Consider the following 25,122-nt stretch of genomic DNA (forward strand, 5'->3'; position numbering starts at 1 on the left):
AATCCCCCAGTGAGGGGCTGGGGGCGTGGCTCAGTGGTAGAGCCCCTACCTAGAATCCCCCAGTGAGGGGCTGGGGGCGTGGCTCAGTGGTAGAGCCCCTACCTAGAATCCCCCAGTGAGGGGTTGGGGGCGTGGCTCAGTGGTAGAGCCCCTGTCTAGAATCCCCCAGTGAGGGGCTGGGCACGTGGCTCGGTGGTAGAGTTGCTACTTAACATACACAAAGACCTGGATTTCCTTCCCACTCTTCTGTAGAATGGAAGAAATCAATGGTGAGAGGCAGCTTTGGAAAGGAGATGAGTGGGGTTCACACAGAAGGTTATTTTTGAAAGAGGTGAGGCAGCAGATTCGTGGGGTACTGAGAACTTCCAGGTGACATGACACGTCTCTGCCCTGCTTGGGGTACAGAGATGGTATTTGTTTTATAACTAGACTGTGCTATGTCTTCTCCTGAGGTGGCTACATGGGCCACCTAGTAAAGGCTCCCTCAGGCTGGAGAAGTGCAGGTCAATGCAGGGAAAAGGGTTGAAAGCCTGGTCCTCAGGACATCCCCTGGGCTACTGGAAGAAATAGGCATGAAGCCCATGGTGGCCATGAGCAGGGGCTGGCCCACACTGGCCTGAGCAGGGGCTGGCCCACACTGGCATGAGCAGGGGCTGGCCACACCAAAGATTTATGTGGAGGAGGAAAGGGAGAAATCCTGGGGTGCCAGTGCCGCTAAGAGAACCAAGAAATAATAATGGGGAGTTTGCTCATCAAATGATGAGAAGAAACGGCACCAGTGGAACCTTCCAGAAGGGCATCTCTGTGTGTGTGTGTGGGGGGGGGTGAAGAGGTCCTGGTGGGGACTTAGGAATGTTGCCGTTTCTATTCTGTTGCTGTGACAAATATCATGGCCAAAATCAGCTCAGGGGAGGACACGGTTTATTTCAGTTTATCGGGCATAGTCTGCCATTGAGGGAAGCCAGGGCAGGAACCTGAAGCTGAAACCATGGAGGAATTCTACTTGCTGGCTAACCGGTTCAGGCTTGTACAGCCAGGACCACCTGCTTAGGGAATGTTGCCACCCACAGTGGACTGGGCTCTCCTACATCAATTAATAGTTAAGACAATCCCCCAAGCACACCTACACACCAGTCTAATTTGGGCATCTCCTCTCATATGACTCTAGAGTCATCTCTGTATCTACAAAGGTATCCGGAATTGGCGGGGGCCTCAGAGGTCCCTAACAGAGCTTTCTAAATGTGTGATTTGGATGGACGTGGTGGGCAGCCATGGTAAACAAGGGGAAATGGATGGAGGCTATTAGAGGGGCTGGTTCAAGGTTTCCAGATTGGCAGGGGATGAACAGGCTAGGCTGGGACACCCTGAATTATTAGCTCCCTGTTCAATCTCCTGGCTTTAGGATTACATTAACCATGTGGATTGGGAATAGAAGGAGGTGGGTGGATAGGGGTGAGTGTGAGATCCGAGGGTGGGAAGCCTGGAGTATGTGAGTCTTTTACGATGTCCATTCATCAAACTTTCATTTGTTAGCAGTGGGGGAAGACCCAAGGCAGGGGCAGGATGCCGGGAATGTCTCTGTTCATATCAGATGGGGGATCAGCGGCCTTTTCTGACCTTGGGTACTCACCAACGACTTTACCCTCAGGTCCCCCAGGACCACATGGTCCCCCAGGGCCCCCAGGAGCACCTGGATCCCAGGTAAGGACACAACCATTTCTAGTGTAGTAGAGGGTGTAGTCTTAGGGTGTCAATGTTCCAGTGTGGTACCACTCCCATTTTGTTGGTGAGCTGACTCCCAGGGAGACCACATTGCTGGAGACCACACAGACGTTCTCAGGAGGTCACCCAGTGACAATGGAATCCTTGTTCTTTTCCTGAGAATCACCTACGGGAGAGGAAGCCTGACTGGACAGCCCCAAACCCTGGGAACTTCTCTGCCTGTCCATCCATGTGGTCCATCAGTTTAGAGGGGGAGGGGAGGTGCCGATGCCCTGATCTAGGGACAAGGCTGGTAGTAAACACAGGGTGGCATGTAAGACTAGGTAAGGTGTCTGGTCTTATCTGTGGACCTCTGAAGGTTTCTGTTGTATAGATGGCACTGGTTGAGTTGGGAGTCATTTCTCATGATACTGTTTGCATTTTCAGAAGGTCCCTCTGGCTCACTCTGTGAGGCCAGAACTAGGGTCCCATTTTAGTGAAAGATCAAGCAGTATTTTGTGAGCAGCTGGGTGTCAGGAGACAGCTGCACACATAAGCATACGACTGAGAGCCCTGGATTTGGCACATATAAACCCTGAATCAGCACATACATGGCCATCCTTCTGCCTCAGTTACTTATAGGCTTTTCTGCCGAAGTTTGTCCTCCTCTGCATGATGGCCATGCTTGGCACTGCTTTGTTGTACAAGGGATTGGACCGGAGGCTCACCCAAGGCTTAGTATCAGACTTCTGCTGTGGGTGGGGCTGCAGACCCAGTCAGCTCCCAAGTTTGAACTTCCAGCTTCCTCTTCTGCTGGGATTCAATGTAGGCGGGGTCAGAGGCAGAAAACCATCTGAGACAGGAGAATACCACTGATGTTTTTTTTTCAGGGCCTGGTGGATAAGCAGGTTGTGGCAAGGCCATCTGTAAGTATGGGCTGGGCACCGGGAAATTGGGGACCATGTCTACACCCAGGTCCCTAGTGTCCCCAAACATAGGCTTGTCTATCCTAACTAGGGGAGGGATCTGAAGGCACAAACCAGGTACATACAGCCTGAGCTGTCCCAAAAGGAAAGGGGTAACCTGAGGTGGGACTCCTTCCTGAGAGTGTGACAACAGTGGAAATGGCCTCAAGTTGGGGGTTGTCCTGGGAGAGTCTAGTCACAGCTTATACACAAGTTAATGTACCAAGTGGTCTCGAGTTTCATATTAATGCTGTATAGCCCAGAATCACAGATTCACAATCTGTGTAACCAGAAAGGTCTCTTTGGTTCTCTGGACATCCCAGAGTCTGGTACTCAGACAGCTGACTTCCGTGACCCTTTTCAGACACAAGGATTTATGAGTCTCAGCTCCAGTCTCTAAGATGAAACAAAGAGGCTAGTCCTTCATGTTCACGCCACACATCAGGGTCAGGAGGTGGAGAATGGATGTCTGCTGAGTAGCTACTGATACAATAGGGGTAGCCGTCTTCATGTGTTTAAGCCTCACTACCACATATTCAGACTATGCTTTATTATACTGATCTATCAGAACTGACAGCTGTGGTTCAGAGAGATTAAGTAATTCCCCAAAGCCACACAGCACAACAGCAGAGCTGGGATTTAAACTCAGGAACATCTGTCAACCTCCAAGGCTTGCCTCCTCCTATGCCTCTGTCTAGTGACTAATGGCGGCACCATCTTTGACAACACTTCTGGAACTCAGAATAGTTTAAACCCTGGCTCAGTATTAATCTATGTAATCTCCTTCATAAAAGCATGATAGGTATTATTACAAGTCACCTTTCAGAGGTGAGCAGTAAAGGCACAGAGAGGTTAACATCTCTCAAAGCCACGAAGCAGTCATTGGCTGTGTATATTCCAAGATGCTGGTTTTACTGGCCCCATTTTAGAGACTGGGAAACAGAGCCCAGAGATAAAAGTGATTTAATGAACATTCACAAAAGCTGACACATGAGCTCTCCAAGTTCCAAGCCCAAGTCCCCCATGTTTCAGAACAGTCCTTGGGGTGACTCTACATACCTCCCTATGGCAGACTGAACAAGTAATGTCCTGGTCTATGCCTTCCATCCCTTGTGTCACCCCAGACCATCTGTCTTCAGTTTCTGCATGTCCCTGAGGGTGGAGAGGTGCCCTTGCCCCTACCAATATCTTGACCATGAGATTTGCTTCCTAGGGTGAGCCCAGTGTGAAGGAAGAAGAGGACAAAGCCACCACCGCAGAGGTAACTATGGTTGTTGACAATGTCTCCTGTACTAGAGGTGAAAGCCAAGCACCCAAGGCCAGTCCTGAGCTGGGTACTGACTGCTGAGGACAGAGTCCTCCTTTTTCCTCTGGTAGTTTCCAGCTCAACAAGGTGACAGTGAATACTCTAGCAATTGTGGGCTTGCTACAGCTGGGATGACTGAGTCTGGATGCTGGGATGGGAGGAGCATTCTCAGGAGTGGCTGGTAGGGGCGGGGCATAAACATGTGGAGAAGACACTGCCCCTTGACAAGCCCGGTTACAAAGAGCAGTCGCCACACTGACTTGGTGGGCATGGGCTGGTGGATGTGGGGTTCAACGGGTGGAGGAAGGGGGGGTTCAACTTGGAACCCTAATGAAGGAGGATAGGAACGGGAAAAGATTGGGACAAGCGAGTAGGAGCTGGGACAAGAGCTTGGAGGGGGAGGAAAGGGAACCGGGGTGTTGGGGTTCTCAGGGGAAATTGTAAACACAGGCCTGGGCCTGTGGCTCTGTTGGTAGAGTGCTTGCCTACCAAGCATGAAGTTCAAGGTTGTCCACAGCCTGCACAGGAATCCTGAGACCTTGGAAGACTGGCGTGGGGTGGGGTGGGGTGGGGGACAAAAAATAAATGACAAGAACAAAAACAGTCGGGGAAGGGATGTGCCTGTTGAGGACTTCCGGTATGTGCCGGAAGTAGGTTTGTGGCAGACTTCAAGAGTCAGTGAGGAGGCAGCCTGGGCTACAGGACTGAGGCCGAGTCAAAGCATGGCAGAATAGGGGCTTTAGGAAGGTCTTGCTATACTTAAGGAAGAGAAAATCCCAGAGTGCTAAGGAGGCTGACTCAGGAATTGCACAGGTTCAAGACTAGCCCAGGCTAAAAAACAAAATAAAATTAAAAAAAAAAAAGCACATGAGGAATGGAAGGAAGAAGGAAATCAGATGGGAGGGGAAGAGGAGAGAGGAGGAGAAGGGAGGAGAGGGGAAGGAAGGGAAGAAAAGAAAAGGGAGGAGGGGAGGAGAGGACAGCTTCTCTGGGTCTCTGACTGAGAGATGGTGAAGACCCCAGTTCCCCGCCCAGAGCTTCTTCCCCAGCTAGGAGGCATGGATTCTGCACACCACTGTCCCCTGTCTCCTGGTGGGAACTTCGCTCTAAACAGCTAATAAACACTCTCTGACTCCCCCCTTGACTCTGAATGGAACAGCAGACCCCTATGTTCCACAGGCAAAACCACACACCTGCCCTGCCCCCAGCCCTGTGCTGCCCTGGGGTGGGGGCCTTGCCCCTTGGCCACCTGGTGTTGCCTCCGCCTTGCTGTCTGTCTCTCAAAAGTCAGCAGCCTACTATGTGCAGTCAAGTACCCAAAGCCACGTGGAATGAGGTTCTGGAGACGCTCCTGGCACTAGCTCCACAGCAGCCTGGGCAGGCTCGGCTGTCTCCAGTCTTTTTCTGGCCTGACCCCGGCAGGTGCAGATCTCGGTGTTCACCGGCAGGCCTCTGAGCTGGGTGCTCTGGCCTCTTGGTCTTGTCTGGAAGGTGGGTGTTCCGGGTTGATTTCCGTCACTGTGATAAACATTGTCTGCAGAACGGATTCAGGTCTACAGTCTGTCCTCATGGGAGGTCAAAGCTTGTAAGGGTTCTTCATGTATCCTCGATTAAAAACAGTCCAATGTGGTGTTCAATAATTGCAAACTTATCTTCCATCTTACGAGTGAGATTTCATTCTGCTACTTTTCCTCACTATGAAGAAAAAAGCCTCTTTTAAGACATCCCATTGCCTACTTTGTTTTTGGCCATTGTATTTTGTATTTTGTTTGTTTGTTTGTTTTTTGTTTTTTCGAGACAGGGTTTCTCCGTGTAGCCCTGGCTGTCCTGGAACTCACTCTGTAGACCAGGCTGGCCTCTGCCTCCCAAGTGCTGGGATTAAAGGCGTGCGCCACCACCACCCAGCTTGGCCATTGTATTTTAAGTACTACCTCAAAGAAACCATCATTTAGTCCAAGGTTACAATTCCCGACACCTATGTTCCCTTCTAAAGGCTTTATGATTTGGGCTCTTACATTCAGGTCCATGGTGTTTTTGAGATAATCCTTTACATGGTGAGAATTGGAGCTTGAACTGTGTCCCTCAAGAATATATGATGAATGAGGCAGAGAAGATGGCTCAGCAGCTGAGAGCACAGACTGCTCACATCAGTTTGCTTTCTATTGTTGCAATAAACTCCATGACCTAAAGCAACCTGGAGAGGAAAAGGTTAATTTCCGTTTACAGGTTTCAGCCCTTTCTCAGGGGAAGTCAAGGCAGCAACCTTGGAGGCAGGAGCCGAAGCAGAAACCATAGAGGAACGGCTTACTGGCTCATTCCCCATAGATTACTCAGCTGGCTTTCTAATACAATCCGGGACTACCTGCCCAGGGAGTGATACTGCCCACAGTGGGCTCTGCCCTCCCACATCAATCATCAGTCAAGAAATTGATTAATTGTAGGCCACGGACTGACCTACAAGCCAATCTGATGGAGGCATTTTGTCAATTGAGGTTACTCTTTCCAGATATGTCTAGCTTGTGTCATATTGACAAAAAAAAAAAAATTATCCCAGGGCATGCTGGGAAGGAGTCCTTAGAAAAACCATGACAGGAGAAAAACAGGCTTGAGCCCACCAGGTCTAGAGTAGAAGCCCAGGCCAGCAGTTCATGCTGGGTAATTTGTGGGGATGCTTACTGACTGGATTCCAGGTTTCTCACTGGTGAATCCTCTTTGGAGCACCAGCCTGGTACACAGCCAGTGCTGAGCTTTGATGCTGGATTGTAGTGGTGTGGACATGGCAGGAGAGGCAGGGCTGTGAGGTTGTGTTTGCATAGCCTATGCCTACCCCAGGCTGACTGAGACCCTGAACCTGGCCTTTCATTCCCACCAGGGAGAAGGTGTGCAGCAGCTTCGAGAGGCCCTGAAGATCCTGGCGGAGAGGGTCCTTATCCTGGAACACATGATTGGAGTCCATGGTAACAGCTAGGCCTCCCACGTTCCCATGACCTGCTACCCCAGTGGGGGCTGCTAAAGCTGTGTGGTCCCCGGCTTCAGGGACTCTGCCTTGTTATTGACAAATGGCTCCTCTGATTTTGCATCCCCATCCCCCATCTGCTGAAGGACAATAAGTGTCTAAGCCCTAATCTCCAGCATCACAGGGGATGACCAGCCATACCCAGCCATGCCTGGCTGCCTCCTGTCTTATCGCTCGCTCAGGCCAGTCCCTCCACCTGCTGACCACTGACTCCCACATCAGAACATGCTCCTTGGTGAAGCTATCCAGAGCCCTCCTCTTTCTCCTTATCTCCCTTCTCATCATGGAATGAGTTTTCCCTGTGTCTTCCTGATACACTGGGGACCCCTTATACAAGCTAGGGGTGGCTGGTGAATCTGCAGGGTCCGGAGCTCTGGCCACTTGCTATTGGCTAAAGAACGAGTGGGCGGGTGCAGCGACATGATGAACGCAGGATCGAACACATGGGACGGTGCCAAGGTGGATGAGTGAGTGGGAGAATGTGTAGGTAGACAGATGGATGAACGGGGGAATGAATGACTGGGAGAATGAGTGGGTGGATAAGAGAATGGGCTAGTGGATGAATAAATGAGAGAATGGAGAAATTAATGAATGGCAAAGTGAATGAATGATGGCATGACTAGATGAATGAATGGAAAAGACAATGAATGAATGGGAAAGATGATGAATGAATGGGGAAATGAATGGGGACCTGAGTGTGTGAATGGGTGATCAAATTAATAGATGAATGAATGTGTATGCTGCTGAATGAATGAATGAATGAATGAATGAATGAATGAATGAGGGACAGAGCCTATTTGCTTCCTCTCACTGGGAGCAGAGGCAGAGGCCATTGGGTACACCTAGGCTGTCCTGAGCAACCCTTCCTTCTGCCCTCCTTCCAGATCCCCTGGCCTCCCCTGAGGGGGGCTCTGGGCAAGATGCCGCCCTGAGAGCCAATCTCAAGATGAAGCGAGGGGGCCCTCGACCCGATAGCATCCTGGCTGCCCTGCTGGGCCCTGACCCTGCACAAAAGAGCATAGACCAGGCTGGCGACAGGAAGTAAGAGTCCCTCTCTCCAGTGTGAGCCCAGCCCTGCAGCTGTATCCTGAAGACTCCCCATGTGGGACTGGGCATCAGGCAGGGACGACTGTGGAGGATACTGGGAGCCCGGGGTCCCTGGGGAGAGATGGTGCTTCCAAAGGGGCAGGGCCCAGTGCTGACAAGCACCCTGACAGATCTCTTCTTTTGCCCCTGCCCCCTCCCCCCCACTCCCGCGGGAGAGGGGGTCTGGGTGGGTGGGAGAGTAATCATAACTCTCAATGCCCGAGCACCTGCCTCAGTCAAGGTTGGGGCCAGCTCAGACACTTTCCCTATATTGTCTCATTTAACCCTTAAAAGGTAGGTCTGTGATCCCCACTCAGCCTGGGGACCGATGTGCAGAGAGTACACATGACCCAGATCCTGGATGTGAGGGTGTGGGGGTAGATTTTAACCCAGGCCTCACTGTTGCTGAAGCCATGACCTACATCCCTCTCCATGAGGTGTGTGGCCCAGAGGATTCCTGAGGCAGCTGGGCTGCCAGGAGGCAAGGCCACCTGGAAAGACATCAGGACACTACAGAATTTTGGGCCTGCCTCTCTTCCTCTGGTCATCTCCTTGGGCTGTGGGTAGGGGTCATCTTCCAAGAGGGGAGTTTGGGACTGTGAGGGAGAGGTTCTGAGAATGAGAAGGGCACAGAGCTTTGAATCTGTTTGGTGATGCTTCCTAATGTCTCCCAGTCTTGCTGAGCCCACTGGCCCTTACCTGCCCTCCCCCACAGAGAAGGAAGGGCCATTTAATGAGACCATCCTTCCAGGGTGGAACTTACAACCTCCACACAGTCACTCTTTCATGAATATCACTAGAGCCTCCTAATTTGATGGACGACACAAATCTGTGTCCCCTTAACAGAGTCAAACTGCCTGTATCCTAGGCTTGCTAGAGGCCACACCCACACACCTTGAGGCTGGGGTCCTGGCAGGTTCCACAGAAGAACGGCTCCACAGCCCCGAAGGCCTCTCTGGCTGGTGCTTGGTCTCTTGTGACCCCTCTACCCTGGTGCTCCTCTAACCGGGCCATGGCCCCTGACACTCAGAGAACAGAAAGCAGCACCCTCGGGTGTATCTCCCTGCCTGGCAGAAATGATGGTCCATAAAGATCTTGGTGCTTATTCAAAGCTGTTACATGATCCCACTGGGCCCTGTAGGCTCGCCCTGAGCTATTCTCTGTCTCCAAGAGGTGATCAGAGACCTGTGATGTTATTTCAAATAAAGGTGCTCTCTCCACTGTGGTCTTTGTGTGGCTTGACAGCTGTGGGGGAGGGGAGGCTGGGCTGCACCCAGATAATTAATACCAGAGAATGGATAAACACCTGTGTCCAGCTTCAGGGCAACTTTAAGGTTTCTGAGGCAGAGGAACCCAAGAAAGCAAGAAAGCGGAGGTAGCCCTCAGAAGTGGCCTCTCAGAGTAGCTCAGATGGCTCCATAGGTAAAAACATTAGCCACCAAGCCTGGTGACTTGAGTACAATCCTCAGGACCCATGTGACAGGAGAGAACTGACTCCTGCAAGTTGTCTCTGACCTCCAGATGTGCACTGACCTCCAGATGTGCACTGCTACACACAAAAGAATCCATATGTCTATATTTGAAGATGGGGAGGGAGAGATGGCTCAGTCGTTACTACAGTTGTCTGCTCTTGCAAGAGGATCCAAGTTCCATGCATGGCACCCATGTTGGGCACACAACCATCTGAAACTCCAGCTCCAGGCTGGCCAATGCCCTTTCCTGGCCTCTACACTTATCCACATACATGTGCACGTACAAACTTATGTGAGGATGAAACGCACACACACACACACACACACACACACACACACAAAACAAAACAAAATAAAAACAAAATAAATTTTTAGAAGAAAGAAAAGAAGTGGCTGCCCGCTCTCTCCATTGAGGCTGAATTTAAGCTAAATTGGGGCCCCAGCCCAGCAAAGCAGAAACGTAGCTTTGTTTTTGTTTTATGAGGTAGGGTCTCACCATGAAGACTTGGCTGACCAGGAATTCACTATGTAATCCAGACTGGCTTTGAACTCACAGAGATCAACCTGCCTCTGCCTCCTGAGTGTTGGGGTTAAAGGCAAATGTCACCATGCTATAAGCCTAGAAGGCAGAGGGTTTAACTGAGCGATTCCAGGCATTGCATGACTCCAGGCGGGGGTATTTAACCTGCTTCCCACTGGGACAGCTCACCAACCTAAAGAGTGATTCAAGTGAGCTTATCTTGATGAGTTTGATGAGTTCATGAGGAGGGAAAATACAGACAGCTCCATTTCCTCCTTCATAGCTGTCAATCACCCGCCCACCGGGCTCCGATTTCACAAGGCTCTGAGTGTCAACAGAATTTGTTCAAGTCAGCCGGGCGGTGGTGGCACACGCCTTTAATCCCAGCACTTGGGAGGCAGAGGCAGGTGGATTTCTGAATTCGAGGCCAGCCTGGTCTACAGAGTGAGTTCCAGGACAGCCAGGGCTACACGGAGAAACCCTGTCTCAAAAAAAACAAAAAAACAAACAAACAAGCAAAAAAAGAATTTGTTCAAGCTCTAGTGTAGGATATACTCAGTGTGCAAGCAGTAGCTGCGACCTCAGACCACATAAAACACAATAAACCAGACTATGGAGCCAGTGTGAAAAGCACTTACTGCACAAGCCTGGGGACCTGAGTTCAATCCCAGAACCAGCATAAAAGTGAGCTGAGAGAACCAACTTCACAACGTTGTCCTGTGACAGCTCAGACTTCCACACATACATCGTGACATGTCCAGCCCACAATGCATCGTACACGCACAATAATAATAAATTTTAAACTCAGAATCTAGGAATACTATACATTAATATGGTGTCTGTCTTTGCTCTTTCAAGGGGTCTGCTGGTCTGGTCTAGGCAAGCCATGTCTAGTCACAGGAGAGATGGCTTTTGTGACATTTGGGAATGTGGACAGTTAAAAAGTGGTCTGCTGTGAGGCAGAGTTATTCCGACTAGGGCTGTACCCGGGCACCCTTTACCTTGTCTCCTGTTCCTTCCCAGGCTTGGCTCAGCAAAAACTTAATTCCTTCCTAGAACCTCAGAAAAACCCAAATACTTAAGCAAGGTCCCTGGATCAGAGTGGGGTCCAGAACGGCTGCTGGGTCACTATAGACCTTGGTACCATCAAGTTCTTGCTGTGTGTCTGGTCCTCTGCAAACCAAAGCCGATGTCTGCTGACATTGAAACCAGAGTTCAAATCTAGCAAAGAATATGGACATCAAGTATCCAGGTGATGGAGAAAGCAGAGGCTCTGAGCTACAGAGTTCGGAACCAGAAGCTAAAGATGAGAGAGACCAAAAGACACACGGTTGGGAATGTCACCTGCCTGTACTGGAACGTTCCCAGACCTGGTAGGTGTGTGGTTCTCTTTTCTACCCTCACGGTCCTGGACCCAGCTAGCCCAGGATCACTCAGTACTGGGAGACGGGGGTGGGGGGAGAGGATGTGTTTGAAGCTGAACTTTGACAGGGAACAGGGAACTCAGGAATGTTCTGGATAGAGAATGGCACACGTCTTTGTTCCTTCCCCAGGGCAAGAGATACAGAAACCTATGTTCTTCCTCCCCTCCTCGCCTTTCCACCATCTCCCTGCATGCTATGCGTATGCGCATGCGCACGCTGTGAGGCTCAAAGGCGCTCCTCCAAAGGGCATTGGGGGAGAGGCCAGCCTTATGGCCTGAACACAACTTCTTAGCTGCTTATTCCATAACCAGAAACCCCACCTGGCCCTCCACAGCTTCCAGCCACTGCAAACGCTCAAGACTGCTGATCCTGAGTAGGTCTCACCTGTGTCCTTTCTTCTCAGCCTTCCCCAAACCATCAGGTGTAGGGGTGGAAACAGCCGGCACTGGGTCCCAGCAGGGGTAATAAGGGTATAGCCAAGGACTCCCAGCCAAACCTGTGACTCACTCGAACAAATTTCACCCCTAGCTCACCCTTCCGTGCTCAACTGTGGATGTCCAGGTGCAGGAATATGCCCCCGTCCTCAGTCCCCAGGCTAGCTGGGTACAACACAGGGAGCACTGTGTCAGATCACTGACCCCCTACCTGACAGGACCTGGGCAATGAGATCACCTCCTGTCCAGATCCCTTAAGGCAGTGTGAGAAGGAGCCGGGCCAAGAGAGGGATAAAGGCTTCCCAAAGCAGCCCCAGTCGGAACACAAACCCCTCCCCACCCCGAGAAGAGCCAGCACCTGCAGTTCTAAGCACGGTCTCTCACAGACCTGCTTTATGGAGAGTTTCACGAGATTTTTCAATTAATTGAATTCCCAGGGAGATTTACTTCCAATGTTATTAATAAATTCTAATGCCGCCTATAACTCTCAATTGCCAGTTAATTAACTTGCAATTGGCACGTTGTAAAAGGCAAATTAAATACCTTTTCCGGCGGGGGCTGGCGAAGTGGATGAGCCTGTCATGTGTGCTGAGGTAGAGAGCTGGGGTACATGTCCCTTCCTTTACAGCTGACAACCGTGTGCCCAACATCCCCAACACTGGAGAGTGTCACAGGGTCTCCTTCACGGTTCCAGGCAGCTGGAACTATTGGTTACTGCTCCTGACCAAACACAGGAAAGGGCAGTTTGACCGTCTTCTCTATGGTTCACCGAGAACCTTGATATTTGATCCAGTGTGTATATGTGGGTGATGCAAGCAGTTGTTTAGTTTGTTTGAGACAGGGTCTTTATATGTAGCCCAGGCTGCTCCAGAACTCACTACATAGCCCAGGCTAGCTTCTCATCACACCCCACTTTCCTCTTGACAGGATTTGTGGCCCAATTAGAATTCCAGTGATGGGTCTGGGTTTTAGCTCAGCTGCTAGATCTCTGCCCAGCACGCACAAGGCTGTGAGTTCAAGCCCCTCACCATGTAGCTTGGTGGCGCACACCTACAATCCCGGCACTAGAGAGATGGAGGCAGGATGATCTGAAGTTCAAGGTCATCCTCAGCTACATGCCAAGCTTTAGTCAACCTGCTTCATATCTGGCCAAGGAAGATCTACGACAGGGGAATATTGGCTTGGTGTGTAAGGGTTAAATAAAGGTGATGTTAGGGGAAGACTCAGGATTGAGTGGGCTGCCTGTGAAAAACCAGCTCTTGGGACATGGTGGCACATACTTGGTCATCCAAGGACTTGGACAGAGGCAGGAGGATCGAGAGTTTAAGATTATCCAGGTGACATAGCAAGATGATATCTATCTTAGGGTTACCATTGCTGTGAAGAGACACCATGACCAAGGCAACTCTTATAAAGGACAACATTTAACCGGGGCTGGCTTACAGGTTCAGAGGTTTATCATCATAGCAGGCAGGCATGGTGCTAGAGAAAGAGCTGAGAGTTCTACATCGTGATTTGAAAGCAACCAGGAGAGATTGGCCTCCTCAGGCAGCCGGGAGGAAGCTCTTCTGTGTACCGGGTAGAGCCTGAGCATAGACCTCCAAAGCCCACCTCCTACAGTGACACATTTCCTCCAACAAGGCCACACCTCCTAACAGGACCACTCCCTATGGGCCAAGCATATCAAACCACCACATCTCTAGACAAAACATCTGTCTACCATCTATCTGACTATCCACTTACCCATGTATCATCTGTCTGTCGGATGTGACAAGTACGCTTGTCACTGATGCTCATGAGCTGTTCTGTTTTTTCGGGACTATGGAGGGGACAGCACAAGTCCAGAAGGTCCTTAGGCACAAAGTCTGTTGTCTCAAGTCAGAGAATAAGGAAATTGCTGGAAGGGATCAAGACGATACGATCGTAGGGACTTCTGTAAGCCCCAAAGACCTCAGGGGACCTTTGTGACTGGAACAGGAGTATCACAAAGACAGGTTGCTGGCTCTAGGTCCTACACACTGTCTGTCCTTCCTCTTATGGCCCTGTGTCTCCAGCCTCATGGACTCTGCTCACTCCCAGGCCCTCTCACTTGTCCTATGCCTGTGACTGGTAGCTTCACAGTTGTCCGCCACTCAACAGGTTGTCGGCTTCTTGTTACAGGAATTTAAGGCAAACTCTCTAGCTATGAGAGGCGCCAACAGACTAGACGATTCACCAGTCCGAATTCTCTGATTAAAGAAATGACTAATGGTAAAAAGCAGAAAGGGGACATTTAATCAATGTCTCCACATTGGGAAGAGAAGATAAAGGGGTTCAGTGACCCCCGAGTCAATATTCAGGGCTCTGACAAGAGATGTAGGCTTAGATGGAGGAGGCTGAAGCGGGGACAGGGACATGTCCTGGGTCATGTCGATCATCATCTGACGCTGTAGGGTGACCCAGTTAAATCCTTATTGCTTAAGAGGACAAGCTGCTTCTCAAAGCACGATCACTCCTGCTTGGGGGTGATCTCACCATGGGGTGATCTGTCTGTGAGCCTCTGCTGTTCCTACAGTCCAAGGTGACTGTAAGCTTAGAATAAGCAGTCTCTGGGGTTCCGGAATGGGACTGTGTAGATGCTAACACTAAGGGTTTTCAGTGACTCTCTGCTCTGTACCTTCTGTCTGGAAGAGAGTGATTGACATGCCTATAAATGACTATGGTGTTCAGTGTTGTCAACTTGATTGGTTCTAGAATCAGCTGGGAGAGCCCCACCCTGCCCTGGGAGGGGTAGGGCATGACTGTGGAGAATTATCTGGACAATGTTCATTGATGTGGGAAGAGCTGCCCACTGTGGGCAGCACTATTCCCTGACTATGTGTGACTGGAGAAAGAGAGCTGAGCAACAGCAATCTTTCACCTACCTCTGCTTCCTGATGGTGGGTGTGGACAGCTACTTCAAGCTCCTGTCACCTTGACTGGCCTGCCATAATGATCTTACCTTGAACTGTGAGCTAAAACCATCCTCTTTCTCTTAACTATTTTATCATAGAAACAGGCAAAGAAATTCATACAGTAGCTGACCCAAAGACAAGGAACAGAAACAGAATGGAGGTGGAGGTGCTTTCCTCATGTGTTTGAGTACCCTGTGGGCCAGGTGAGGAGCAGGTACATTTTACCAAAAACACTTCCCAATGCCTTTAAAATAAAGACTCCTGAAGTCTTTATTGGCTGTGCTCCCAGAATTGCCCCCTCAAGAAGCGTCTTGAGCTATAGTACAAATAGATTATAGGCTACAGGACTAAACAAATATGTCTCACAATTCTAGAAAATGAAGGACCAAGATCAAATTTCAAGTAGTCAGATATGACCATGCTGAGAATTTTCTTCCTATTTCATATATGACTCTTTCCTGGCTCTTGTCTTCTCATGTGTAACACTTTTCCTGAGGAGATGTGAATATATACCTACTTACCCCAGATGAGGAACTAATGGCATACCAAAGTAACAATACCACCAAAGTCCAACTTAGTGAACCAATGAGTTTATTGGGACTAGTTACAGGAGCAGGGATGAGTCAGAAGCAGCTATTTCATCCAACCTAGATGATGAATGACCTTGGAGCTCTCTATAAAACACACAGAGAGCTTGACAGGATGGAGAGGTTCCAGTAGTCCTTCCTCTTTGTATAACCTTAGGGGTAGGAGTGGAGCTTATGAATCTGATAAATTTCAGGGACTTCCTGAGACTTGTGAGTTGTTTACTTCCTAGGCTTTAAGATCACCACTCTATGATGGAATGTTTCAATTCACTTGAAGAAATTATCATATGTTGCATGTCTGTTCTTAGATGGACACTAATCCCATTCCTAAGCACTCCTTCCTACACCACCTCCCCAAAGGCCTCCTTATTTTTCCTTTTTTTGTTTCCCTCCATTCTCCTTCTACCAAATAGTCATCTACCATGCAGAAGAGTCACGCTTTATATGTTACTTCTCTCAGTGCTGTGACAAAATACCCAACAAAGATGTCTTAAAGAGAGGATTTGGAGAGATAGCTCAGTGATTAAGAGCACTGATTGCTCTACCAGAGATCCTGACTTCAACTCCTAGTAATCATGTGGTGGCTCACAACCATCTGTAATGGATCCAATGTGTGTCTGAAGACAACTACAGTGTACTCACATATATAAAATAAATAAATAATTCTTTTAAAAGGGAGGAATTTATCTCAGGGCACAGTTTGAAGAAATAGTCTATCACAGTACGGGAAGGCATGGAGGGTGGCGGAATCGTGAGGCAGCTGCTCACGCTGTGTCTGTGGTCAGGAAGCAGAGAGAGATGGATGCTGGTACTCGACTGACTCTTCTCTTTATTTTACCCCCGACCATGAGGTGGTGCCACCCCACGTAGAGTGAGTATTCCTTCCTCATTCACCCAGCCTAGGACATCCCTCACAGACATGTTTCCATGGCAGTTCTGGAGCCCACCAAGCTGACATGTAGATCAGCCATCACAGGCTTGGATGTGTGGATTTAGGGGACACGGAGGCAGTCCATGGATGACTTGCTCCCATGGCAGACAACAGCAAGCTGAAGTTCTGTCTCTCCACAAGGCTTGCACACCGAGGGGGGTATAAAGTCAGTGGCTTCACTGGCCTAAGCCCGAGCTCCCAGAGTGGCAAGAATGGTATTTGTCTGAGGCAGAGGGCACTCGTCCTGCAAGTGAAGGCGTGCTCAGAATCCAGCAGGGCTGCTGCTGAGGCACAAGAAGCGCTGTCTCTACCAGGGCCTCACTTTTATCACCTTCCTTTAGACATCTAGTTCATTTGTTTGCAGGTGTAGGTGTGCATGCACACCTTCCATAATGCTTGTGTGGCGATCAGAGGACAGTGTTCAGGAATCAGTTCTCACCTTCCACCGTGTGGGTCCTGGGGACTGAAAACTCAGGTCCTTAGGCTTAGCAACAGGCACCTTTGCCTACAGAGTCAGCTCAATTAATGGCCTGGAGAACTCATTTTCAAACCTGACCATCCCACATTTACATTTTGATGATGTCGTGATTTTTCTTTTGAAGTGTGGCAATGTACAGAGGTGTGTGTGTGTGTGTGGTATGTATGTGTGTGTGGTATGTGTGTGGTGTGTGTGTGAGTGTGTGTGTGGTGTGTGAATGTGTGTGGTATATATGTGTGTATATGTGTGTGGTGTGTGTGTGTGTGTGTAGTGTGTATGTGTATATGTGTGGTATGTGTGTGTGTGGTGTGTGTGTGTGGTGTGTATGTGTGTGTGGTGTGTGATGTGGAGTGTGTGTGGAGTGTGTGGTGTGTGATGTGGAGTGTGTGTGTGTGTGTGCATGTTGTATAGAGACCAGAAAAAACAACCTTGAGTATCATTTCTCAGATACCATCCATCTCATTTTTTTGAGCCTGAGTCTCTCAGTGTCTTAGGAGTGAGTCATTTCAACTAGCTGGCTGGACCACCAAGATCCTGCTGTCTCTGCCTCCTCAGCAAAGGAATTACAGGTAAACACCACCATGCCTCACTTTTTAAAGTGGGTCCTAGGGCTCGAACTCAGGTCCTCACACTTGTCTGGCAAACACTTAACCAGCTGAGCTATCTTCCGGCTATGAGAAACACCAAATAGTGTCTCTATTAGGTGCGATATACATCAAGACCACGCTGAACTCAACCCTTTACTTCATAAGCAGGGAAGCTTTTAATGTATCCTGGTTGCCATGGGGACCACTGGTCTCAGTTTCCTGAGGTGGCTTTTGCAGATCTGCAGGGAAAGAGCTGGAATATTTCAGAAGTGATACTAGGACATTTGGTTAGCTATTTGGAAGGAAATAAAATTAGCTCTTTCCTTCACACCATCTTCCAATATCAACTTCAAAGGATTTAACAAATTAAATATACAAGGGAAAAAGTCATTAAAAATTAACCCAGGGCCAGGGATATAGCTCAGGTGGCAGGGGGCTTCCCTAGGATGCTCTGGGTTCCATTCTCAGCACCACACTGACCACGTGCAGTAGGGATCCCGTGATTCAGCACTGGGGCAGTAGAGGAGGAAAGTTAGCAGTTAGAAGTCATTTGTGCTTGTGTAGTGACTTCGAGGCCCGCCTAAGGAACATAGGACCCTGTCTCAGTCACAACAAACAAATACCAGCCAGGGGGTGCTGGTGGACACCTTTAATCCCAGAACTCAGGAAGCAGAGGCAGGCAGATCTCTATCAGTTTGAGCCCAGCCAGGTCTACAGAGTGAGTTCTAGGACAGCCAGGACTACACAGAGAAACCCTGTCTCAAACAAAACAAAACAACACCAAAACTAAACCAAACAAACAAGTAGAGTTTTTTTTAAGATGTATTTATTTATTAATTATGTATACAATGTTCTGCCTATATGTTTGCCTACAGATCAGAAGAGAGCATCGGATCCCATTACAGATGATTGTGAGCCACCATGTGGTTGCTGGGAACTGAACTCAGACCTTCTGGAAGAGCAGCCAGTGTTCTTAACCTCTGAGCCATCTCTCTAACCCTTGAGATGTTTTAAATATAACAGCATTTAAACCCCTAAGTGTGAGCACTGGAAACTGAACCAGAGTGCCCTGTAAGATCAGGAAGTGTTTTAACCACTGAGCCCTGTGTGTGGCTTTGTACAGACTATGTTTTCGTAGCTTACAGACACTTCCCTGATGTGCCTGGAGTGTCAAAAGTCCCCCATAGCTTCATGCATTTGACCCTCTGGTGTCCAGCGGGTTCTGCTGCTTTGAGAACCTGGGGAACCATTAGGGGTGGAGCCTCACTGGAGGGGGACGGTCTTGAGGAGCTAAAACCATTGCTTACTTCCTGTCAGCTCTCCACATCTTTCTTGTTTTACTAAGATGTGAGGGAGTCAGGAGATCAAGCCCCGCCCTCTCTACCTGGATCCTCGGAGCTGCCTTTCTCTTCACGATAGACTGTCTCCCTTCACACTGTGAGCCAAAACAGACCTCACTGGTTCCCACACTAAGTTGCTTTTATCAAGTAGTTTTCCCTCTGAGTGACAAGAGAAATAACTGATATAGTTAGTACCTCCAAGGAAATAGCCAGGTCTTATAGTAACTGTGTGACCAGTTGAGAAACTGGCGAATGAGCTTTCAGAGGGACTTTCAAGGTTCTGCAACCACACCAGGCCCTCATCGCAATGCTTGCTATGATGTATTGTTAAACATTAATTTTTCTTTTAATTTTGTATGTGTGAGAGAGCCCATGTATGTGCAGACATTCAGGAGCCCACCGGGGCCAGGGGCCTAGGATGCCCCAGAGCTGAAGGTGGATGCTGGGAACTGGCCCAGGGTCCTCTGCGAGAGCAGAAAGCACTCTAACCGCTGAGCCATCTCTCCAGCCCCACCATTACGTGTTTCTATTACTTCCTTGTGCACAGAGGTACCGCTGTTGTTGTTCTGATCTGCGTTTTCCCAGGGACTGTTAACTCCATTGTTCGTCTTTGATGAGAAGCTGATTGAAGTCCTTTCTCCACCGTGGATTTCCACCTCACAGCATATAAAACATTTAACTCCAGACAGATTATAGACCTAAAACTGCGACGTCCTTATAATAAGACGGGTGTCAACAGCCGAGGCCTCTGATTAGGCAATACTTTCTTTGCTCTGACACCAAACACATATGCAGCTTGTGGGCTGAGGTTTGAGTTGGCATGTTTGTAATTTTATCACTGGCTTGTAAAGAGTTCTTCACATATCCGTCCAGATGAAACACAGCCCAATATTGTGTCCAATATTTGCAAATATTTTCTCCCATCTTATGAGTCCGTTTTCATTCTGATAGTATCCTGCATGAAAAGCCCTCTTGTTGCAGGTACTCGATTTGTTCTCGGTCGTTACTTGAATCGTAAGTGCTACATCAAAGAAGTCGTCAGCTAATCCAAGGTTACAATTACTGACACCTACATTTCCTTCTAAAGGCTTTACGATTATGGCTCTTACATATAGGTCCGTGATCTTTTGAATTAGACTTTTATGTGGTTGGAAGTAGGGGGAGTCTGTTGGAGCTTGAACTGGGTCTCTCAAGAATATATGATGAATCAGAGCTGGAGAGGTGGCTCAGCAGCTGAGAGCACATTATTGCTCGTCTCAGTTTGCTTTCTGCGGCTGCGATAAACACCATGACCAAAAGCAACCTGGAGAAGAAAGGGTTAATTTCAGTTTACAGGTTCCTGTCCATCCTCAGGGTAAGCCAAGGCAGGAACCTGGAGGCAGGAGCTGAAGCAGGGGCCATGGAGGAGTGCTGCTTACTGGCTTGCTTCCTACACTGTGTTCACCCTGCTTTCTTAGAGCACCTAGGAACTAACTGCCTAGGAGTGACACCGCCCACAGTGGGCCATACCCTCTCACATCAATCATCACCCAATAGAATGAGCCACAGGCCAACTTGATGGAGGCACTTTCCCAACTGTGGTTCCATCTTCTCAGATGACTTTATCTTGTGTTAAGTTGAGAAAACAAAACAAACAAACAAACAAACCAGTACAACAGTTAAAGACAATGAAGACTGTATCCAGATGTGAAGGCTAGGGCATCCACAGGACTTTTGGGATGTGGACACTAGTATACACAGGGCCTTCTTGAGTCCTGAAACACACTGGAGCTTTCAAATCTCTCCAAAGAGTCTCTTCAAGTTTTATTTTAAAAGGCATTCTTTTTTAGCAGTAGTAGGAGTGAACCTAGGGTACCAGGCGTGGGAGATAAGCATTCTACCACACAGCCAGTGCTCCTTCTGAGACTTGGTTTAGCCTCTCCTCAACCTGGTTTCCTCAGGAAGATTGCAAGCTCAACAGTTGCAGGTCCTGATAAGTGCCCTGGAGCTACAGCCATTCACAGAGCAAGCTGTGAGTCAGGTCAGAGCCATACCATCCTCGCAGAATGGAACTTTCCAGGAAACTTCCAGACGAATCAAATAGTAAGCACTCCCTGGGGACAAGACTGTTCTGGGGACCCTAAGTCTGTTTGTTCTTCCCTACCAGTGGCTGCCGTGGGAACTGGTCTGATGGTCCCCCAGCCATCAGAGGTGTGTGAACATTGGCTTCCAGGCCTGTGTCAGGGTCGTGGAATACGTCAAATTAAACCAGCCCAAAGCTGGGCTGTGTTGACTGCTCACTGGGTAAAGACCTTGCTGGGAATTGAGTTTGGATTCTGGGTAACCATGGTGTGTGTGTGTGTGTGTGTGTGTGTGTGTGTGTGTGTGTGTGTGAGAGAGAGAGAGAGAGAGAGAGAGAGAGAGAGAGAGAGAATTTGATGCTGGTGTCTTTGATTGCTTTCTATCTTAACCTGTTGAAGTAGAGTCTCCCATCTGAAACCACAGCTTGCTGACTGAGCTGGTCAAGCTAGCCAGCTTGTTCTAGGATCCCCTGCCTCTACCTCTCATAAACTGGGATGACAGGCCACCATGCCCACCAACATTTAAGCAGGGACTGGGATCCGAACTATAGTTCTCATGCTTGCATGGTGAATATTTTGCTAGCTGTGCCTTTTCCCAGCCCTCAACCATGTTTTAAATACATTAATAGTCTCTAGGCATGGTGGCCACACCTTTAATCCCAGTGTGTGGGAGGGAGAGGAGGAGGGTTCTCTACGAGTTCATGGCCAGCCTGGTCTACATAGAAAGCTCCAGGACAGCCAAGGCTGGAGTGAGACCCTGTCTCAAAAAAAACAAAAGAAAACAAACAACAATAGAAACATTTGACTTCTTGAAAGGTTTTAGCTAATTTTCCAGAGTTATAAAAAAATTGATTGTGACTGTTTATGTTAGGGTTTACATCACCTTGGCAAAAGAGTGGATTCCAGGCATGCCCATTATGACCTCCTGGGCGGGATTTTATGCATCAAGTTGTACTGGAAGTCAGCCATGACCACTCATTTAAACACTGCCTATAGCCACTGTAGCACAGCACTGGGCATCCAGCAGGTCCAACAGAAGCCATGTGGGCTGTGAACCCTAAAATACATGTTTGTCAAACCCCACAGCAAGATGAGAAAATGGCACAAGGGTTGGAAAGGGGAAGGGGGACCCTGAATTGTTATTCTGACATTATTTTGCATTCAAAAAAAAAAAAAACCTGGGGGCTGGGAATACAACTCAACTGGTAGAGGGTTCGAGACTCCAAGTTCCAGCCTCAACTCCGGAAAGGGAGAGAGGGAGGGAGGGGAGGAGGGAGGGAGGGAGGAACAGAGGAAGGGAGGGAGGGAGGGACAGAGGAAAGGAGGGAGGGAAGAAGGGAGGGAGGAAGGGGAGGAGGGAGGGAGGGAGGGAAGGAAGGAGGATAAGTGAAAGCATGGGAGATTTGGTGTCTACACCAGGCCACTCACAACTGCCTGTAACTCCAGCTCCAAGGAATCCAACATCCCCTTTTAAGCCCTCTTGGATACCCACACACGGGTACACATGTACACGAGATGCATAAATTAAATAAATTTCTCTTTAGAAAAAGAGAGAGGAGGAGGAAGGAGGCAAAGGAAGGAAGGAGGGAAGGAAGGTAGGAAGGAAGAAAAAATTAAAAATCTTCGAGCAATCAGCTTCAAGGACATAAATGCACTAGGGTGCAAAACTCAGCCACAGGACTTCTGTGTCCGGTCAAAGAAGTGAAAACATGTGCCTCCCTATCTCTCCTATGGGGTACAACGAAAGTCTGAGACTACACAAAGCAGCCCTCTGCGGACTGAGGAAGTCAACTGAAGAGGGAAAGCAAAACTCAAAGAATTGGCCACTGAGATGGCTCACTGGGAAAAGGTGCTTGCTGCCAAGCCTGATGACCTGAGTTCGATTCCCGGGGAGCACATGGTGGAACGAACTAGCTCCCACAAGTTAGTTGTTCCTCTGACCTCCACAAGTGTGCTGTGGCACACACACATGCATGCGTACACACACAATAAATAAATAAATGTAATTTCTAAAAGTTTAAGCAAGGCCTGGTGGTGTGTACTTTGTAAACCTAATATGGGTGTGTGTGTGGAGACAAGGGCATTCCTGGGGTTCACTGGCCAGTCAACCTAGCCTATTTGGTGAGTTCCAGGCCAGGGAGAGACCCTGACTCTTTGGAAGGACTTGGGGGAGGGGTGAATATTGTCAAAATTTATTGTATAAAATTCTCAAAGAACTGCTTAAAAAATGAACCTCCCCTAAAAAGAAAAAAAAAAAGGTGAACAGCATGCAGACTCACATACACTTGCACACATGCATGCAAACGTATGCGTACACACACACATATACATACACACACACACATACACACACACAAAGGGGGCTGCTGGCAAAACACCAGCTCTTGCTGTTATACATACCAATCTCAGGTCTAGATAAAACATCTACAGACGGTCCCATTCTCACCCGTCTTCCAAGCTCCAAGGTCAGAGACACCAGGCTCTGTATTAGACTGGCCAGGATCTACCTCACTGGAATCCGGGCAAACATAGCAGTTAAGTAGTCTGTCTTCCACCGAATGGGGCTCCAGCCAAAATTCATCTTGTTTGGAGGTCAGGTTGTGCCAAACACGGCCTGGGATGCCTGAGTAATAACTAAGATAATGGGATAGGAAATATTTATGGGGGTTTACAGAATGCCGGGACGCTGTGGTAAGGGCCGTGCATGCGGTGTCTTGTATGCCTCGGGACTCCTCGCCCAGGTAGTTACTGCTAACTTCAGGGTGAGCGTACTAAGACTTAGACAGGCTAGGCAGCATGCAGATGGCTACTGTTTGTCTACCTACATAGATAAACCACCCTGGGCCATCTCACGTCTCATAAGAGACAGAGCTAAGAGACTGAGTACACACCTGTCCGTCATCCTTCGGAGACAGAGTTGGAAAGGATAGTGAGTTCAGGGCCTACATAACAAGACTTTGTCTTAAGGGGCCTGGGGGTGTGGCCCAGTTGGTAGAGAGGTTACCTAGAACACAGGAAGGCCCTGAGTTCTACCCTAGAGCTGCAATAGCTGGGCATGCCTAGAATTCCAGCATCTGGAGGTGTACGCAGGAACACCAGGAGTTCAAGGTCATTCTCAGTCATTTGGTGAATTTGAGGCCAGCCTGGGATGCCTGAGACCCCGTCTCAAAAGGAGTAAGAGGAGAATGAAGGAGAGAGAAAGAAAAGAAGAAGATAAGAGCTGGGACAGAAGGAAAGAAATCAAGAGGAAGGGGGGGAGGGAAAGAGGGAAGGGGGAGGAAGGGAGGGAACTGAAAGAACGAAAGGGAGGAAGCAATCTCCTGTTCTCACCCGCCCCATCCCGCCTTGTCAGTGTGTATAGCTGCAGTGCCTCCGTCTCCTCCTGGTACAGCAGGCGCTGGCAAGGCCGCAGCGAGCATGGTTCTGTCTGCACCCAGGCTGGTGCACAGGACCCTGACCAGAGCCCATTGGTCAATGTCTGCTTCCGAAACCCGAGCCCTGGGCATCCCCGGGAGACCATGAAAAAGCCTTGAACTTCACTCTGCCTCGGCCCTCTCTATAGATTCGTCGCTGTGGATGGTTTTTCTTCGAGACAGGATGGTTCGAAGGCCATAAATACACATCCAGATGTCTGTGATGGATAATAAACTCGGCTCCAACAAGTCACTCGAGTGTCTATAAATCGTGCCTGCATTTCCCTCCCCAGTGCCTGTAAATCAGGACCTATCTCCGCCTTCTTCCCCCACAGTCCCATGACTCCTACCTGCCATCCATTACTTAGCAGGTGCCGTACAGGACAGCTAGCCCCCCACATTGTCTTCCTGTCCCCAGCACATCCATCATGTGGCTGACTCTGCATCCTACCATCATCCTGGGGGGCCCAGTGTCTGTTGAGTCTTAGGACTCTCCTGAGAAGTTCTTAACAGCTGAAAGAAGTCACTCCTGCCCCCCACATCACAGTTCACACAAGTGTCACAGCTGTGTAGCAATGTGCAATTCCCCCCAGGTGCTGGCGACTGAATTCAGCACCTTGCACTTGCTAGGCAGGGGCTCTACCACTGAGCCACGCCCCCAGCCCCTCCCTGGGGGATTCTAGGCAGGAGCTCTACCACTGAGCCACGCCCCCAGCCCCTCACTGGGGGATTCTAGGCAGGAGCTCTACCACTGAGCCACGCCCCCAGCCCCTCACTGGGGGATTCTAGGCAGGAGCTCTACCACTGAGCCACGCCCCCAGCCCCTCACTGGGGGATTCTAGGCAGGAGCTCTACCACTGAGCCACGCC

At 49.3% G+C, this 25,122-nt stretch overlaps 1 protein-coding gene across 1 annotated transcript in view; it reads left to right on the forward strand.

Annotated features, from left to right (window-relative positions):
• The window catches only part of Col26a1 (collagen type XXVI alpha 1 chain), a 136,853-nt gene extending 128,820 nt beyond the window's left edge, over positions 1 to 8,033 (forward strand). The window contains exons 8-12 of the mRNA XM_028765932.1: positions 1,649 to 1,701; positions 2,592 to 2,627; positions 3,880 to 3,927; positions 6,845 to 6,929; positions 7,873 to 8,033. Coding sequence (XP_028621765.1) covers positions 1,649 to 1,701; positions 2,592 to 2,627; positions 3,880 to 3,927; positions 6,845 to 6,929; positions 7,873 to 8,033 — 383 coding nt within the window. The remainder of the gene's footprint in view (positions 1 to 1,648; positions 1,702 to 2,591; positions 2,628 to 3,879; positions 3,928 to 6,844; positions 6,930 to 7,872) is intronic.
• The last annotated feature ends 17,089 nt before the right edge of the window (positions 8,034 to 25,122 follow it).

The sequence above is a fragment of the Grammomys surdaster genome, unplaced genomic scaffold (assembly GCF_004785775.1).
Source record: "Grammomys surdaster isolate TR1022 unplaced genomic scaffold, NIH_TR_1.0 166, whole genome shotgun sequence".
NCBI lineage: Eukaryota > Metazoa > Chordata > Mammalia > Rodentia > Muridae > Grammomys > Grammomys surdaster.